Source organism: Monodelphis domestica, chromosome 1, assembly GCF_027887165.1.
Source record: "Monodelphis domestica isolate mMonDom1 chromosome 1, mMonDom1.pri, whole genome shotgun sequence".
NCBI classification, from domain to species: Eukaryota; Metazoa; Chordata; class Mammalia; order Didelphimorphia; family Didelphidae; genus Monodelphis; species Monodelphis domestica.
In genome coordinates, this window is record NC_077227.1 from 29,219,460 (window position 1) to 29,239,051 (window position 19,592).

At 37.8% G+C, this 19,592-nt stretch overlaps 1 protein-coding gene across 6 annotated transcripts in view; it reads right to left on the minus strand.

Annotated features, from left to right (window-relative positions):
* CTNNA3 (catenin alpha 3) overlaps positions 1-19,592 on the minus strand; it is a 2,164,949-nt gene that overhangs the window by 1,686,912 nt on the left and 458,445 nt on the right. For all 6 annotated transcript variants that reach the window (XM_056819226.1, XM_056819225.1, XM_056819237.1 and 3 more), the window contains one exon: positions 1,453-1,716. In XM_056819226.1, the coding sequence (XP_056675204.1) occupies positions 1,453-1,716 (264 nt within the window). The remainder of the gene's footprint in view (positions 1-1,452; positions 1,717-19,592) is intronic.

Sequence of the window (19,592 nt, forward strand, 5' to 3'; positions counted from 1 at the left end):
TTAGAAACCAAATTGCCTGTTTTACTTTCAGTGAGTCAAGAAAGGAATGTTTCAAGGTTATTCCTTCATTGGTTTCTAACTCCATCAAGCATCTACTAAATATATAATTAGAACAGTAGGATTTGGAATAAACCGTTTGTTAATTGCAGAGTCTACACAAACACTTGTTCAATACTCCAGTGGATCCATTGTCTCATTGACATGGGTACACCCTCCAAGGCTACATGTTACCACCCATCTATGCCTTTTTACTTCCTGGACTTCTTGCCCAGGTCCTCCAATAAACCTTTTATATAGAATCTATGCATAATAGACTGTGAATTTCTTTCTTTTAATGTTACCAATGAAATATCAGTATTTTTATAGGAAAGCCTTTTCAAAAGATAAATTGGCATCAATTGTCTTTATCTATCATTTATTCCTAGACTTATCAGTCAATTTCTTTTTTGTTATCTGACCCTTCACTTTGGTTTTGGACCTTTTATTCTATTGAATCATCTGTCCCAGTCCTCATTTATTGCTATCTTCAGAGGCAGGTCAAAGGAATCAGGATCTCTGGGCATAAAGTATTTTCTCCTATTGATAACAGAAAGTACTTATTAAAACCTGATATGTGCCAAGAGCTATACTAGAGGTACAAAATTTAATCCAAAAATAATAAAAATAATATAGGAAGCTAGGTAGTTCAGTGAACAAAGCACTAGACTTAGAATTAAGAATACTCATCTTCTTTAGTTCAAATCTGGCCTGAGACTTACTAGCTGTGTGACCCTGGCTGGGAAGCCACTTTACCCTGTTTCTACAATTTCCTCATCTTTAAAATGGGCTAAAAGAGGAAATAGCAAATAACTCCAATAGTTTTGCCAAGGAAATCTCAAAATGGGGTCATGAAGAATCATGCATGACTGAAACAACTGAATAATAACAACTAATAATAATGATAACCCCAGCCTTCAATAGCCATACATTCCATCAAGGACAACATGTATGTGTATATATATATATATATATATATATATATATATATATATATATATATATATATATATATATATATACACATATGTAAGTAGATATAAAATAAGCACAAAAATAAATATATGAGATAATTTCAAAGGAATTTTGTACTCACTGCTGATAGGTTCATAAAAGACCTCATATAGGAGATGACATTTAGTTATTAAAGAAACTGAGGATTCTAAGAGTAGGAAGCAAAGAGACTTGGAATACGGCTTGTATAAACTCATAGAAATTCTAAATGGAATTCCATGTTTGAAGAAGAGCAATATGGTCCCTTTTGCTAAACCGTAAAGCATATTAACAGGAGCCATATGCAATAAGACTAGAAAGGGATAGTAGAGCCAGACTGAGAAGGGCTTTAAACAAAGTCCATTATCCAAGGTATCTCAGAATCTTATCAGTTTGATGCTGGTAGCTTACTTATTGCCTTACCTCAAGTTCATCCAATGCACTGCCCAGTGTGGCTGACTGAGGTTCTGGCTCTGCCTTTGAGCTCTGGATTCCTTGTGATGCATTAGAAATCATATCGAGGGCATTCTGGATCTCATTACAAACTGTATCCTTGCTGGCTTGGAGAGAGGCCACATCATCATGCTCCAGGCACGCCGAACAAATCGAATGTAAGAGAGGAGAGTTTTCCTTCAATGAAGCCCGGGCCCCTGCAATCTCATCCCTCTGGGCTGGAGATTTTAAGTCCTGTGAGAAGGGAAGTAAAAGCACATTTTCTCAGACTGGGATATAGTTGACCAGATTTGCAGAAAGAAATTCGACTTTTCTTTCAGCATTGAATCAACTCTATTAAAGGCAGGCACCAATTAAGCTTCAGGGAAGTGAACGATATGGTCATGGAGCTGGTGCATCTCCTATTAAATAGAAATAAGGATGCCAAGAACAAGTAAGGATTCCACTGAGACAGGTGGGAAAAAAGTGAACTGGTCCTTCCTATGTCAGTTCACTTGAATCTCTCCTCACAGAAACCCTGGAAACTATATGAGTTTCTCTTTTGGAGGAAAGATGGGGAGAGCAAGGACTAAAGCAAGGACTAAAGCTATAGGGACATTCCTCTATCAACCCAGATTAGCAACTACTCTGCACCATAGAGTTCCTAGAGCTCTCTGAAGATATCTATTCAGGTGAACAGCTAAAATGTGACACAGAGAGAGGTGGAGTCAAGATGGCAGCTTAGCAAGCAGCAAAAGTTCAGACCTCATGGAAGACCCTTCCTTACCAATACAGACTGAATGCTCCTAGGGCACCGAAATCCAAGCTAAACAACAGGACAGAAGCGGGGAACCCTCCTTCTGGACTCAAATCAAAAGGCATGCCCCCCAAAAGCTGGAATCCGAGAATTCTCAGGGCTAAGGGGAAGGCAGAGGGAAGGTCCCAGGACCCCTCCCCCACAACCCAGAGGGCTGAGCCCCCAGCAGCAGCAGGAACCTCTGAGCGGGCAAAGGTGCTGGTTTGGAGGGTCTACCTTGTGAGCAGCTGGGCCCCGGGCTCGGAGAATCCAGCTTGGACAGCAGGAGGAAGCCAGGGAGAGACAGGCCGTGGCTGGGTCCCTCCATCAGGCTCCAGTCTCGCTGTTGCCTCGGGGCACATCCAGACCAATCAAGTTCTACCTAATTCCACCAGAACTCCTCAGAGTTTAGGGAGGCAGGCAATGGCACTTGCGGACAGCAGAGAAGCAGCTGGAGAGAACTGGAGAGAGCCTAGGCGGCCCAGCCTTCCAGGAGTCTTCAGAGCCTCAGAGCTTCATACCACATACAGTCCAACCCACTTGAACACAATCCAATCAAAAGCCTCCAAAGGACAGGGAAGCTAACATTCCTCCCCTAGAGACTGTACCAAGAGATCTGACAAAGCTCCAAAAGGGGAGACTGACAGCCCCAAAACCAAAACAAAATGAGAGGAGCAAGAGCACAGCCAAATACGGGGAGCAAAGAAGGGGTAAACTCGAGCAAACAACAGAAAAAGAAGAAAGAAATTACAATAGACAGCTTCTGCACAGGTAATGAGCAAAGAGCAAATGAAACAGAGGGGGAGGGATCAGCAAAGGAAAAATCAGAAATCCTAGCGAATTGGATACAGGCTTTGGAAGAACTCAAAACGCAATTCAAAACACAATTAAGAGAGGCTGAAGACAATTTGGAAAAGAATTTAGATAAGACATCTGGAAACAGAAAATAATGTCTTGAAAGCCAAAATTAACCAGCTGGAAAATAAGGCAAAGGAGATAAAAGAAGAGGTGAAGAAGATGAAAGATGACCTCCAAAGAAAATCCGACCAAAAGGAAAAGGACAACCAAAAAACTAAAGATGAAATCCAGTCTTTAAGAACCAGAATATAACAACAAGAATCAAGCGACCTCACAAGGCAGCAGGACACAATAAAACAAAACCAAAAGAATGAAAAAATTGAGGAAAATATGAAGCATCTCATTCACAAAACAGAGGATTAAGAAAATCGTTTAAGGAGAGACAATTTAAGAATTATTGGCCTACCAAAAGACCATGACAAAAGAAAAAGCCTGGACATTATATTACAGGAAATTATTAAAGAAAACTGCCCTGAAATCCTTGAACAAGAGGGAAAAGTGGAGATTGATAGAATCCACAGATCACCTCCTGTACTTAATCCCCAACTGACAACACCCAGGAATGTTATAGACAAATTCAAGAACTATCAGACCAAAGAAAAGATATAACAAGCTGCCAAGAAGAAGTCATTCAGATACCAAGGAACCACAGTGAGGATAACTCAGGATCTGGCTGCATCCACACTGAAAAAAAGAAAGGAATGGAATACAATATTCCAGAAAGCAAGGGAACTAGGTCTACAACCAAGAATCAACTACCCAGCAAAACTGACTATATTCTTACAGGGGAAAGTATGGTCATTCAAGAATTCGTAAAGAAAAAACCAGACCTGAACAGAAAACTTGATGTCCAAGTACAGAACTCAAGAGAATCATCAAAAGGTAATTAAAAAGAGGGGGGAAAAGAAAAACAACAAAAAAAATTTTTAAGAGACTCAATAAGTTAAAATGATAGGTATCCCTATAAGAAAAGAGGTCATTGGTAACTCTTAAAAACTGTTGTTATTACCTGGGCAGCAAAAAGAAGTATACTTAGAGGGAACAGCAACAAACTGTATAGGATGAAAGGACAAGACATAAATAGGTATATAGATATATGCATGCAAAAATACATACACATGAGTATGCATATATATATATATAAATAACTAGAGCTTAAAATAGGTTAATATTAAAAGAAATGGGAAAAGAAACAAATGGGGGTAAATTTATATGTCATAAAGAAGCTCATGGTGGGAGGGGGGAGAACATCAATTCACTGGAAGGGTAAAGAGATCAGAGACAGGAAATACTCAACTTTTGCGTGCTTTGAAAGTGATTCAAAAAGGGAAAAACAATCCAATCCATTGGGGACAGAGAATAGATTTGCACCCTATAGGGGAGTAGAAGGGGAACAAACGGTCTGGTGGGGAGGGAAGCAGTACAAGAGAGGGAGGGAGCGGGGGGTTAATTTTAGAAAGACTACAGGGAAAATAAGGGGGGATAAATAGGGATGAGTTAGAAAGGGAAGTAAAATAAGGGTGGAGACAAGGGGGACTGTTCAAAAGCAAACATTGGTGTAGAAGGAAATAGTGAAAGAAGAAAAGGCAGGAAAAGGAGCAGAAATCAAAATGCTGGGAAATACACAGCTAGTAATCATAACTCTGAATGTGAATGGAATGAACTCACCCATAAAACGCAAGCGAATATCTGAGTGGATTAGAGTCCAAAACCCTACCATATGTTGTCTACAAGAAACACATATGAGAAAGGTAGATACACATAGGGTGAAAGTAAGAGGGTGGAGGCAAATGTATTGGGCATCAACTGACAAAAAGAAGGCAGGAGTTGCAATCATGATATCCGATAAAGCCAAAGTAAAAATAAATCTAGTTAAAAGAGATAGGGAAGGTAATTACATCCTGATAAAAGGCAGTATAGACAGTGAGGAAATATCTGTACTCAACATGTATGCACCAAATGGCATAGCATCCAAATTTCTAAAGGAGAAACTAGAGGAACTCAAGGACAAAATAGAAAAACTATACTAGTGGGAGACCTGAACTTTCTCTATCCAAACCAGATAAATCAAACCAAAAAATAAATAAGAAAGAGGTAAGAGAAGTGAATGAAATCTTAGAAAAATTAGAATTAGTAGACATGTGGAGAAAAATAAATAGGGACAAAAAGGAATATACCTTCTTTTCTGCAGCACATGATACATTCACAAAGATTGACCATATTCTAGGTCATAAAAACATGGCATACAAATGTAAAAAAGCAGAAATAATAAATGCAACTTTTTCTGATCATAAGGCAATGAAAATAATTATCAGTAAGTTACATGGAGAGCCAAATCAAAAATAAATTGGAAATTAAATAATATGATTCTCCAAAACCAATTCGTTAAAGAACAAATCACAGAAACAATTAATAACTTCATTGAAGAAAATGACAATGATGAGACATCCTTTCAAAACCTATGGGATGCAGCCAAAGCAGTACTCAGGGGGAAATTTATATCCTTGAGTTCATATATTAACAGATTAAGACAGGCAGAGGTCAATGAATTGGGCATGCAAATTAAAAAATTAGAAAGAGAACAAATTAAAAATCCTCAGATGAAACTAAATTAGAGACCCTAAAACTCAAAGGAGAAATTAATAAAATTGAAAGTCAAAGAACTATTGATTTAATAAATAATACTAGAAGCTGGTACTTTGAAAAAACAAATAAAATAGACAAAGTACTAGTCAGTCTAATTAAAAAAAGGAAAGGAAAAAACCAAATTGACAGTATCCAAGATGAAAAAGGAGACCTCACCTCTAATGAAGAGGAAATTAAGGCAATCATTAAAAACTACTATGCCCAATTATATGGCAACAAATATGGCAATCTAGGTGATATGGATGAATACTTACAAAAATAAAAATTGCCTAGACTAAAAGAGGAAGAAATAAATTACCTTAACAACCCCATTTCAGAAAAAGAAATTGACCAAGCCATCAAAGAACTCACTAAGAAAAAATCCCCAGGTCCAGATGGATTCACAAATGAATTCTATCAAACATTCAAAGAACAACTAATCCCAATATTATACAAACTATCTGACAGAATAGGCCAAGAAGGAGTTCTACCAAATTCATTCTACGACACAAACATGGTACTGATCCCAAAACCAGGCAGGTCAAAAACAGAGAAAGAAAACTATAGACCAATCTCCCTAATGAATATAGACGCAAAAATCTTAAATAGGATACTAGCAAAAAGACTCCAGCAAGTCACCACAAGGGTCATCCACTATGACCAGGCAGGATTCATACCAGGAATGCAAGGATGGATCAATATTAGAAAAACCATCCACATAATTGACCATATTAACAAGCAAACTGACAAAAATCACATGATTATCTCAATAGATGCAGAAAAAGTCTTTGATAAAATACAACACCCATTCCTATTGAAAATACTAGAAAGTATAGGAATAGAAGGGTCGTTCCTAAAAATAATAAACAGTATATATCTAAAACCATCAGCAAACACCATCTGCAATGGGGATAAACTATATGCCTTCCCGATAAGATCAGGCGTAATACAAGAATGCCCATTATCACCTTTATTATTTAATATTGTACTAGAAACACAAACAGTAGCAATTAGAGAAGAAAAAGAAATTGAAGGTATTAAAATTGGCAATGAGGAGACCAAGCTATCACTCTTTGCAGACAATATGATGGTTTACTTAAGGGATCCTAGAGAATCAACCAAAAAGTTACTCGAAATAATCAACAACTTTAGCAAAGTTGCAGGGTACAAAATAAACCCGCATAAGTCATCAGCATTTCTATATATCTCTAACCCATTTCAGCAGCAAGAATTAGAAAGAGAAATTCCTTTTAAAATCACCCTAGACCATATAAAATACTTAGGAGTCTATCTGCCAAGACAAACACAGGAATTATATGAACACAACTACAAAACACTTTCCACACAGCTAAAACTAGATCTAAACAATTGGAAAAACATTGATTGCTCATAGGTAGGACGAGCTAACATAATAAAAATGAAAATCCTACCCAAATTAATTTACTTATTTAGTGCCATAACTATTGAACTACCAAAAAACTTCTTTACTGAATTAGAAAAAACCATAACTAAGTTCATTTGGAAGAACAAAAGATCAAGGATATCCAGGGAAATCATGAAAAAAAAATGCAAAGGAAGGAGGACTTGCAGTCCCAGATCTCAAACTATACTATAAAGCAGTGGTTATCAAAACAATTTGGTACTGGCTAAGAGACAGAAAGGAGGATCAGTGGAATAGACTTGGCGTAAATGATCTCAGCAAGACAGTTTACGACAAACGCAAAGACCCCAGCTTTTGGGACAAAAATCCATTATTTGATAAAAACTGCTAGGAAAACTGGAAGACAAGGTGGGAGAGATTAGGTTTGGATCAACACCTCACACCCTACACCAAGATAAATTCAGAATGGGTGAACGACTTGAACATAAAGAAGGAAACTATAAGTAAATTAGGTGAACACAGAATAGTATACATGTCAGACCTTTGGGAAGGGAAAGATTTTTAAACCAAGCAAGACTTAGAAAGAGTCACAAAATGTAAAATAAATAATTTTGACTACATCAAATGAAAAAGTTTTTGTACAATCAAAACCAATGTAACTAAAATCAGAAGGGTAGTAACAAATTGGGAAACAATCTTCATAAAAACCTCTGTCAAAGGTTTAATTACTCAAATTTACAAAGAGCTAAATCAATTGTACAAAATATCAAGCCATTCTCCAATTGATAAATGGGCAAGGGACATGAACAGGCAGTTCTCAGCCAAAGAAATCAAAACTATTAAAAAGCACATGAAAAAGTATTCTCAATCTCTTATAATCAGAGAGATGCAAATCAAAACAACTCTGAAGTATCACCTCACACCTAGCAGATTGGCTAACATGACAGCAAAGGAAAGTAATGAATGCTGGAGGGGATGTGGCAAAGTAGGGACACTAATTCATTGCTGGTGGAGTTGTGAATTGATCCAACCATTCTGGAGGTCAATTTGGAACTATGCCCAAAGGACAATAAAAGACTGTCTGCCCTTTGATCCAGCCATAGCACTGCTGGGTTTATACCCCAAAGAGATAATAAGGAAAAAGACTTGTACAAGAATATTCATAGCTGCACTCTTTGTGGTGGCCAAAAATCGGAAAATGAGGGGATGCCCTTCAATTGGGGAATGGCTGAACAAATTGTGGTATATGTTGGTGATGGAATACTATTGTGCTAAAAGGAATAATAAAGTGGAGGAATTCCATGGAGACTGGAACAACTTCCAGGAAGTGATGCAAAGCGAAAGGAGCAGAACCAGGAAAACATTGTACACAGAGACTGATACACTGTGGTACAATTGAAGGTAATGGACTTCTCCATTAGTGGCAATGCAATGTCCCTGAACAATCTGCAGGGATCTAAAAAACACTATCCACAAGCAGAGGATAAACTGTGGGAGTAAAAACACTGATGAAAAGCAACTGCTTGACTACAGGGGTTGAGGGGAAATGACTGAGGAGAGACTATAAATGAACACTCTAATGCAAATACCAACAACATGGAAATGGGTTTGAATCAAGAACACATGTGATAATTGTGTTGGGTTGTATTGGAATTGTGCGTGGGCTATGGGAGACGTGGTGGGAGGGGGGAGAGGGAAGAAAAGAAAATGATCTTTGTTTCCAATGAATAATGTTTGGAAATGACCAAATAAAAATTAAAAATTAAAAAAAAACCAGAACCCATATAAATAAAATAAAATAAAAAATAAAACCATAAATACAAAAATAAATAAATAAAATAAAATGTGACACAGATCAGAGATGGTCCCAATGATTCCTAACTCTGAGATCAATTGCAGAAGAGTTCAGAAAACATCTGGTGCGAAATTCCACCTTAGACACCTGTTAGCCATATGATACAAATTCTTTAATCTCAGTTTCCTCATTCATGAAATGGAATGGGAGTCTAAATTTAATGTTGCTTCCAGTTCTAAGTGTGTAATCTCTATCCATTAGGCAACATTGCTTTTCCAGGTGTGTTATAGAAGTATAATTCCCAAATTCCATTTGCCCTCTGTCCCTTTTGAGTTTAGAACAGTGAGCTAGTGATAAGGTTTTCCCATTCCCCTTCTTATATTACTTCTAGCAATCTTGATCTTTGGGATCTGAGTGATTGGTGATGAAGAGAGACCAACACTGTGGAATGGGCCAGAGGCACTTAAACTCCCCAGCATCATTCACTCAAGTGGATGCCAAAGTCCAGTTATTTCCTTCTAACATAGAAATGGTCCAGCCTCTCAGGGCCTAACAAATATTATACCATACTATATTTTTAATGTTTTCCCCCCTGAAAGACAATCTCATCTCCTAAATTCATGTAGTGATTTGGGAAAAGATTAGCTCCTCTGAACAATATGAGACAGAAGACATTTAGAAGAAGCTGTCAAGTTGGTGTGCTCACTCATCAAGTCTCAAAGAAGAGAGCCCTTCTTTTTGTATTTATGCCCATGCTCTCACCCACCTGCATCTCATTAGTCTTCTCAAAAGAGAACTGGATGGGAGTCAGGAGATCTAAGTTCTGGTCCTGACTTTGTTATTAGGACATAGTATGATTGATACAGTGACTCCCTGTCTCTGCAACAGTATGTTTGGGACCTTGGACAAGGCACTTTCCTTATCAGAATCAGTTTCTTCATCAGGAAAATAGTGTGAAAATGATCTCTGCAGACCCAATCAACTCCAAAGCTATGATTTGATGATCCTAATTAGCTACGTATCCTGAAACAAATCAATTAATATGTCTATGTCTCAGTTTCCCCAACTACAAAATGGGAATTTAAAAATCTGGCCCCACCCAACAAAAGAATAAGACAATAGTCCCACAAGGGCTTTATTCAAGGCTTGTCCCAAGTGGTCCCCTTCACTGGACATTTCCCAAATTCCTATCAAGTTGTTACCCTCTTCCCCTTAAAAAACACTTTGTATTTACTTTGTAGACATTTCAAATGTACTCATCTGTGTATATATGTTACCTCCTCCCAGAAGAATGTAAGCTCCTTGAACAAAGGGATTGATTTATTTGGGGAAGGGGGGGATTCTCCTCAGCACTTAACACAGTTCCCAGCCTATAATAAGCACCTAATAAATATTGAGTTAGCTTGTCACTCGGGTGCTTGATTCTAACACCAACACCACAACAACAAGTTTGACTAGGTTACCTCTGAGCCTTCTATAACAATATTTATTAGCATGGTTGTGACTAAATGAACCTTAAGGTTCTTTCTCCCTCTAAATTTTCAATCATATCCTCTAATCCTATAAATTGACTTGAAAACCATAATAAACTGGACAAATATTATAACTATCATTGCCCTTTCTTTGCCCCCTATAGCTTTACTCCTTTATTTTCCTGGAAGGTCTTCGTAATTTTTTTTTTAACTTTTAACAAATTCCCTAATATTTTATGGCACAAGCTATCTACTTCAAAGGGCTGTTTGGTGGATAAATAATTTAATATCTAGAAAGCATGCACAGCTCCTCAGAGGACAGAAGATTTGGAAGCATAAATATCAAGAAACAGCTGTAGAAAATTCACTGTTTATTAGGACCTAATCGAAACTTCATACATAATCTCATCCAAAGTGAGATACAAATGGCAGTTTTTTAACTACTTGGATGGCAGCATCCATGTTTAGCTGGGCTTTAGCAGATAGACCATAAAGTTAATGTAAAACCCCAAAGAAGTCAAAATGTAAAGTATCATCACTCTTTTCCTGGGATAACAGCTATGTATATCTGATTGCAAATTGGAATCATTTTAATGCTGAGATGACGGTGAAACAAGATGGAGTTCTTAGTAAATGTGTTCTGCCCATCCTAATCTTTGCTATCCCTACTCAAGGAAGTATGATGTACCCGGAGAGAAATCCAAATCTCCTATCCATTCAGGAGAAGCAAATGACATCCCTAAAGGACTGGGATTATCAAATGTTTTTCAATGGAAAAAGCCAACTGGATGAAAAGCAACAGAGACATTATATAACTATCACCATCATCTTCATTATCATCACCATCATAACATTTACAGCCCACATAAAGACTGACAAAACACTATAGGTAGATTATCTCATTTGATCCTCAACATAATTCATTGAGGCAGGCACTAGTATAACTTTCACTTTATAGATGAGAAAGCTGACGCTAATATATTGCTCAGAGTTACATATTCAGTGGCTGAAACAAGATTTGAACCTAGGTCTCCCTGATTCCAAGTCCAGCACTCTATCTACTATGCTACCTAGCTGCCTCTCCAAGGAGAAATAATTCTTATTGAATTATGAGAATTCTTGAAGAACATAAATAATAAAGAAAAACCAGCTGATTAAACTCAATCAGCTATTGAATTTTCAGAAAGTTTTTTACATCAAAAAGTATATATTTATAAGTGTGTCACTAAGATATTGGAGGAAGAGAATACTGTTTTTTTTTCAATAGAAAAGAAATGAGATTAAAATCAGAAAACAAAGGAGAGGGACTAAAATTAGTTATTTCATTAATTTTTTAAAGCTGTTTTATTTATTTGTATAATCTTTGCTTTCAATTTTATTAATATCTTCTTTGATTTACAGACTTTTAGTGTTTAATTGAAGTTTTTAGTTTCTCTTTAATTTTTTCTAGTTTAAGATTTTAGGGGGGTATTCATTTTAGTTGATCAGTTTTTTCTATTTTTTTTCTACATATTTTATACATATTCTCAATAAGGATTGCTTTCCCTACATGCCACAAATTGGGTATGTTCTTTCATTGGTGTCACTTGCTTTAATGAAAATACCTTTCGGAGACTTCCGGTTAAGATGGCGGCTTAGAGAAAGCTGAAGTTCAGATCTCCGGAAAACCCTTCCCGACCGATCTCAAACTAGAAGCTCCTAAGGCGCCGAAATTCAAAACGATCAACAGCACAGACCCTGGGAACCCTCCTCCTGGACCTGGACCCGGTTCAAAAGGTACGGCTCCCCTTAAAAGCCAGAACCCGAGATCCCTCGGACCTCAGGGGTAGGAGCGCAGAGTCCAAGGCTCCCGGAAGCGGCAGCGGCGCCAGGCTCAGAGAGCAGGGTCTGAGGAACAACAACCCTCAGGGTCTTCTACCCAAGTCCCAGTCCGGGTGAAAGTTACTGCCTGGGGCCTCCGCTGCAAAGAGCTGGTCGGTCTGGGTGAAAGTTACTGCCTGGGGCCTCCGCTGCAGAGAGCTGGTCAAAACAACAGCAACCCTCAGGGCGGGCAAGACAGCCTCACGGGCTGGATCCTACTATCCAAGTCTCAGTGAAAGTCTGTGCTCTCGGAGCTTGGGGAAGCGGCAGCCCATCCCCCCGCAGGCCGACGAAACAGCCTCACGGCCAGGGATTCTGAAAGCAACTTCCGGAAATCGAGCCAGGGGGAGAGTGTGGCCTCGTGGTCCGACCCTTCCATTCCAGTTCCAGTGAGGCATATTCAGTTTAACCCAGGGAACGCTCATAGAACCAACATCTGCCCAGGACTAAAGCCTCTGATCACCAGACAAAGACAAGAAAAGCCAATCCTCCACGTTCAGAGATGACAAACTCCACAGAAGCACAGAAGCCCCAAAATACCAAGAAAAATAAGAAGAAAGGGGCAACTCTGGACACATTCTATGGAGCCAAAATACAAAATACAGAGCAGATAGAAGAAGATATACAAGAAAATTCTCCAAAATCTTCCAAAGGAAATAGAAACTCTCCACAAACCCATGAAGAATTTGAATCAGAAAGGACCAAAAAGATGGAAGCCCTCTGGGAGGAAAAGTGGGAAATGATGCAAAAGAAATTCACGCATCTACAAAACCAGTTTGACCAAACTGTAAAAGAAAACCAGGCTTTAAAGCAAGAACTAATAAAGCAAAGCCAAAACACCAAGAAATTAGAAGAGAACATAAAATATCTCACCGACAAGGTGATAGATCTGGAAAACAGGGGGAGAAGAGAAAATTTAAGAATAATTGGACTCCCAGAAAAGCCAGAAATAAACACCAAACTGGACATGGTGATACAAGATATAATCAAAGAAAATTGCCCAGAGATTCTAGAACAAGGGGGCAATACAGCCACTGACAGAGCTCACAGAACACCTTCTACACTAAACCCCCAAAAGACAACTCCCAGGAATGTAATTGCCAAATTCCAAAGCTATCAAACAAAAGAAAAAATCCTACAGGAAGCCAGAAAAAGACAATTTAGATATAAAGGAATGCCAATCAGGGTCACACAAGACCTTGCAAGTTCTACGCTGAATGATCGTAAGGCATGGAACATGATCTTCAGAAAGGCAAGAGAGCTGGGTCTCCAACCAAGAATCAGCTACCCAGCAAAACTGACTATATACTTCCAAGGGAAAGTATGGGCATTCAACAAAATAGAAGACTTCCAACTTTTTGCAAAGAAAAGACCAGAGCTCTGTGGAAAGTTTGATACCGAAAATCAAAGAGCAAGGAATACCTGAAAAGGTAAATATTAAGGAAAGGGGAAAAATGTTATCTTCTTTTACTCAAACTCTCTTCTATAAGGACTACATTTATATCAACCTATGTATACTAATATGTGGGGATAATGTAATGTATAAATAGGGGGTAAAGAAAGACCAAATAGAATAATGGTTCTCACACAAAGATTCACAGGGGAAGGGGAGGGGAAGAAAACTCCTATAAGAAGGAGAGGAAGAGAGGGGGGGGGTTTACTTAAACCTCAATCTCAGGGAAATCAACTCTGAGAGGGAAAAACATCCAGATCCATTGGGATCTTGAATTCTATCTTACCCAACAAGGGTAAGGAGAAGGGAAAACCAAGGGGGGGAGGGGGAGAGGGAGAACAAAAAGGGAGGGAAAGAGAGGGGGGAGGGGGAGGGAACAAAAAGGGAGGGACTAAAAAGGGAAACATCAAGGGAGGGGACAAGGGGGACTGATTCAAAGTAAATCACTGGACTAAAAGGTAGAGCCGAAGAAGAAAAGGTTAGAATTAGGGAAGGCAATCAAAATGCCAGGGAGTCCACAAATGACAATCATAACTTTGAACGTGAATGGGATGAACTCACCCATAAAACGTAGACGAATAGCAGAATGGATTAGAATCCAAAACCCTACCATATGTTGTCTTCAAGAAACACACATGAGGCGGGTTGACACCCACAAGGTCAGAATTAAAGGATGGAGTAAGACCTTCTGGGCCTCAACTGATAGAAAGAAGGCAGGAGTGGTAATCATGATATCTGATAAAGCCAATGCAAAAATAGACCTGATCAAAAGGGATAGGGAAGGTAATTATATTTTGTTAAAAGGGACTCTAGACAATGAGGAAATATCATTAATCAACATGTATGCACCAAATAATATAGCACCCAAATTTCTAATGGAGAAACTAGGAGAATTGAAGGAAGAAATAGACAATAAAACCATACTAGTGGGAGACTTAAACCAACCATTATCAAATTTAGATAAATCAAATCAAAAAATAAATAAGAAAGAGGTAAAAGAAGTGAATGAAATCTTAGAAAAATTAGAATTAATAGACATATGGAGAAAAATAAATAGGGATAAAAAGGAATACACCTTCTTCTCAGCACCACATGGCACATTCACAAAAATTGACCATACATTAGGTCACAGAAACATAGCACACAAATGCAAAAAAGCAGAAATAATGAATGCAGCCTTCTCAGATCACAAGGCAATAAAAATAATGATTAGTAATGGTACATGGAAAACCAAATCTAAAACCAATTGGAAATTAAACAATATGATACTCCAAAACCGTTTAGCTAAAGAAGAAATCATAGAAACAATTAATAATTTCATCAAGGAAAATGACAATGGCGAAACATCCTTTCAAACCTTTTGGGATGCAGCCAAAGCGGTAATCAGAGGCAAATTCATATCCCTGAAAGCTCATATTAACAAACAAGGGAGAGCAGAGATCAATCAATTGGAAATGCAATTGAAAAAACTCGAAAGCGATCAAATTAAAAACCCCGAGCAGAAAACCAAATTAGAAATCCTAAAAATTAAGGGAGAAATTAATAAAATCAAAAGTGATAGAACTATTGATTTAATAAATAAGACAAGAAGCTGGTACTTTGAAAAAACAAACAAAATAGACAAAGTACTAGTCAATCTAATTAAAAAAAGGAAGGAAGAAAAGCAAATTCACAGCATTAAAGATGAAAAGGGGGACAGCACCTCCAATGAGGAGGAAATTAAGGCAATCATTAGAAATTACTTTGCCCAATTATATGGCAATAAATACACCAATTTAGGAGAAATGGATGAATATATACAAAAATACAAACTGCCTAGACTAACAGAAGAGGAAATAGAATTCTTAAATAATCCCATATCAGAAATTGAAATCCATCAATCCATCAAAGAACTTCCTAAGAAAAAATCCCCAGGGCCTGATGGATTCACCTGTGAATTCTATCAAACATTCAGAGAACAGTTAACCCCAATACTATACAAACTATTTGACATAATAAGCAAAGAGGGAGTTCTACCAAACTCCTTTTACGACACAAACATGGTACTGATTCCAAAACCAGGCAGGTCAAAAACAGAGAAAGAAAACTATAGACCAATCTCCCTAATGAATATAGATGCAAAAATTTTAAATAGGATACTAGCAAAAAGACTCCAGCAAGTGATCAGAAGGATCATTCACCATGATCAAGTAGGATTCATACCAGGGATGCAGGGCTGGTTCAACATTAGGAAAACCATCCACATAATTGACCACATCAACAAGCAAACTAGCAAGAACCACATGATTATCTCAATAGATGCAGAAAAAGCCTTTGATAAAATACAACACCCATTCCTATTAAAAACACTAGAAAGCATAGGAATAGAAGGGTCATTCCTAAAAATAATAAACAGTATATATCTAAAACCAACAGCTAATATCATCTGCAATGGGGATAAACTAGATGCATTCCCAATAAGATCAGGAGTGAAACAAGGATGCCCATTATCACCTCTACTATTTGACATTGTACTAGAAACACTAGCAGTAGCAATTAGAGAAGATAAAGAAATTGAAGGCATCAGAATAGGCAAGGAGGAGACCAAGTTATCACTCTTTGCGGATGACATGATGGTCTACTTAAAGAATCCTAGAGATTCAACCAAAAAGCTAATTGAAATAATCAACAACTTTAGCAAAGTTGCAGGATACAAAATAAACCCACATAAATCATCAGCTTTTCTATATATCTCAAACACAGCTCAGCAGCAAGAACTAGAAAGAGAAATCCCATTCAAAATCACCTTAGACAAAATAAAATACCTAGGAATCTATCTCCCAAGACAAACACAGGAACTATATGAACACAACTACAAAACACTCGCCACACAACTAAAACTAGACTTGAACAATTGGAAAAACATTAACTGCTCATGGATAGGACGAGCCAATATAATAAAAATGACCATCCTACCCAAACTTATTTATCTATTTAGTGCCATACCCATTGAACTACCAAAATACTTCTTCACTGATTTAGAAAAAACCATAACAAAGTTCATTTGGAAGAACAAAAGATCAAGGATATCCAGGGAAATAATGAAAAAAAAAACACATATGATGGGGGCCTTGCAGTCCCAGACCTCAAACTATATTACAAAGCAGCAGTCATCAAAACAATTTGGTACTGGCTAAGAAACAGAAAGGAAGATCAGTGGAATAGACTGGGGGAAAACGACCTCAGCAAGACAGTATACGATAAACCCAAAGATCCCAGCTTTTGGGACAAAAATCCACTATTCGATAAAAACTGCTGGGAAAATTGGAAGACAGTGTGGGAGAGACTAGGAATAGATCAACACCTCACACCCTACACCAAGATAAATTCAAAATGGGTGAGTGACTTAAACATAAAGAAGGAAACCATAAGTAAATTGGGTAAACACAGAATAGTATACATGTCAGACCTTTGGGAGGGGAAAGGCTTTAAAACCAAGCAAGATATAGAAAGAATCACAAAATGTAAAATAAATAATTTTGACTACATCAAACTAAAAAGCTTTTGTACAAACAAAACCAATATAACTAAAATCAGAAGGGAAACAACAAATTGGGAAAAAATCTTCATAGAAACCTCTGACAAAGGTTTAATTACTCATATTTATAATGAGCTAAATCAATTGTACAAAAAATCAAGCCATTCTCCAATTGATAAATGGGCAAGGGAAATGGATAGGCAGTTCTCAGATAAAGAAATCAAAACTATTAACAAGCACATGAAGAAGTGTTCTACATCTCTTATAATCAGAGAGATGCAAATCAAAACAACTCTGAGGTATCACCTCACACCTAGCAGATTGGCTAACATAACAGCAAAGGAAAGTAATGAATGCTGGAGGGGATGTGGCAAAGTAGGGACATTAATTCATTGCTGGTGGAGTTGTGAACTGATCCAACCATTCTGGAGGGCAATTTGGAACTATGCACAAAGGGCGACAAAAGAATATCTACCCTTTGACCCAGCCATAGCACTGCTGGGTCTGTACCCCAAAGAGATAATGGACACAAAGACTTGTACAAAAATATTCATAGCTGCGCTCTTTGTGGTGGCCCAAAACTGGAAAACGAGGGGATGCCCATCAATTGGGGAATGGCTGAACAAACTGTGGTATATGTTGGTGATGGAATACTATTGTGCTCAAAGGAATAATAAAGTGGAGAAGTTCCATGGAGACTGGAACAACCTCCAGGAAGTGATGCAGAGCGAGAGGAGCAGAACCAGGAGAACATTGTACACAGAGACTAATACACTGTGGTATAATCGAACGTAATGGACTTCTCCATTAGGGGCGGTGTAATGTCCCTGAACAACTTTCAGGGATCCAGGAGAAAAAAAACACCATTCATAAGCAAAGGATAAACTATGGGAGTGGAAACACCGAGAAAAAGCAACTGCCTGAATACAGAGGTTGAGGGGACATGACAGAGGATAGACTTTAAATGAACACTCTAATGCAAATACTATCAACAAAGCAATGGGTTCAAATCAAGAAAACATCTAATGCCCAGTGGACTTACGCGTCGGCTATGGGGGGTGGGGGGGAGGAAAAGAAAATGATCTATGTCTTTAACGAATAATGCTTGGAAATGATCAAATAAAATATATTTAAAAAAAAAAAGAAAATACCTTTCATTTCTCTGATTTGTTCTTTGATCTATTAGTTCTCCAGTATTAAGTTATTTAAATGAAGAATAAAGGAAAACATAGAATGCATTTTGCCCAACTGTATGATGATTAAAGGGACAACTTTTATGGAACTGGTGAATATTTACAAGACATAAAAATTAACATTTAAAAAGATATCAAGAACTGCTGGATCCATAGACCTGAGAATCATCTATATCTATCATGTGCCAAGGCTTCAATAAATCAGTGGATCTCTGACTTCACATATGTGTGAACTGCCCTTCAAAGGTACAGATCAAGATCACAAGGTGTTGATGCCTCCACTATTGATACATTTTTCCATGTTCTCCAATGGTGCCAATGAAGCATGTAAGTCACATTTCTAATCAAGTGAAATGACTCAACAGATACCTAATCAGCAAACCAAAACCCCATACAAATTGTTTCCTGGATTCTTTCAGGTATATAATTGTATTTTTTGCAACTCTGATCCATGACATTTCTCATGAAAAAAGAGGGAAAGGGAACCCAAGGAAAGAGGTGGGGAAAGATCTGGAGAATGAGAAGCATCCTCTGAGCTGAGATTTTGTTTTCTCGAGACTAAGCTATTCAGCCCCAAATCCCACAGATCTTTGTTATTTGGACTCCTTGTTTTCTTGGCTGCTGTCCCCAGTCTTTCCTTGGCCAAGATATGCCTGTTAGCTGGCTCAGTAGCCACTGGGCAGCTTCCCATCCCATCAGCAAACAAACACCTGCTAATTTGACTGTTTTTCCCCAAGCAGAAATTAGAAGGTGGAGTGTTTGGCCCTAACTGAGCAGTAAGATGCAAGATGGAAGGGCTACAATGGATGGGGAAGGAAAGTCTTCAGGAAATATCAGATTTTTACAACTAAGAGGTCAGGAGACAACAGAGGGAATTTTAATGCTATTATATAAGAATATAGATTTAGAAGCAGAGGGGACCTCAGAGACCACATGCTCCCACCCTCACATTTTTACAGATGAGAAAACTGAAGCCTGAGTAATTATGGGATTTCTCCAAGATCACACTGGTAGTAAGGGACAAAGGCAGCATTTGAACTCAGTTTCTCTGACTCCAGAACCAGTCCTCTTTCCACTGTACAACATTCCATAAGAATGTACCTACTTTGTGTAAAAATTAAATTATATCTCTAATAATAAAATTTTAATAGCATGGTGTATATATAGTGAATATAGAGGCA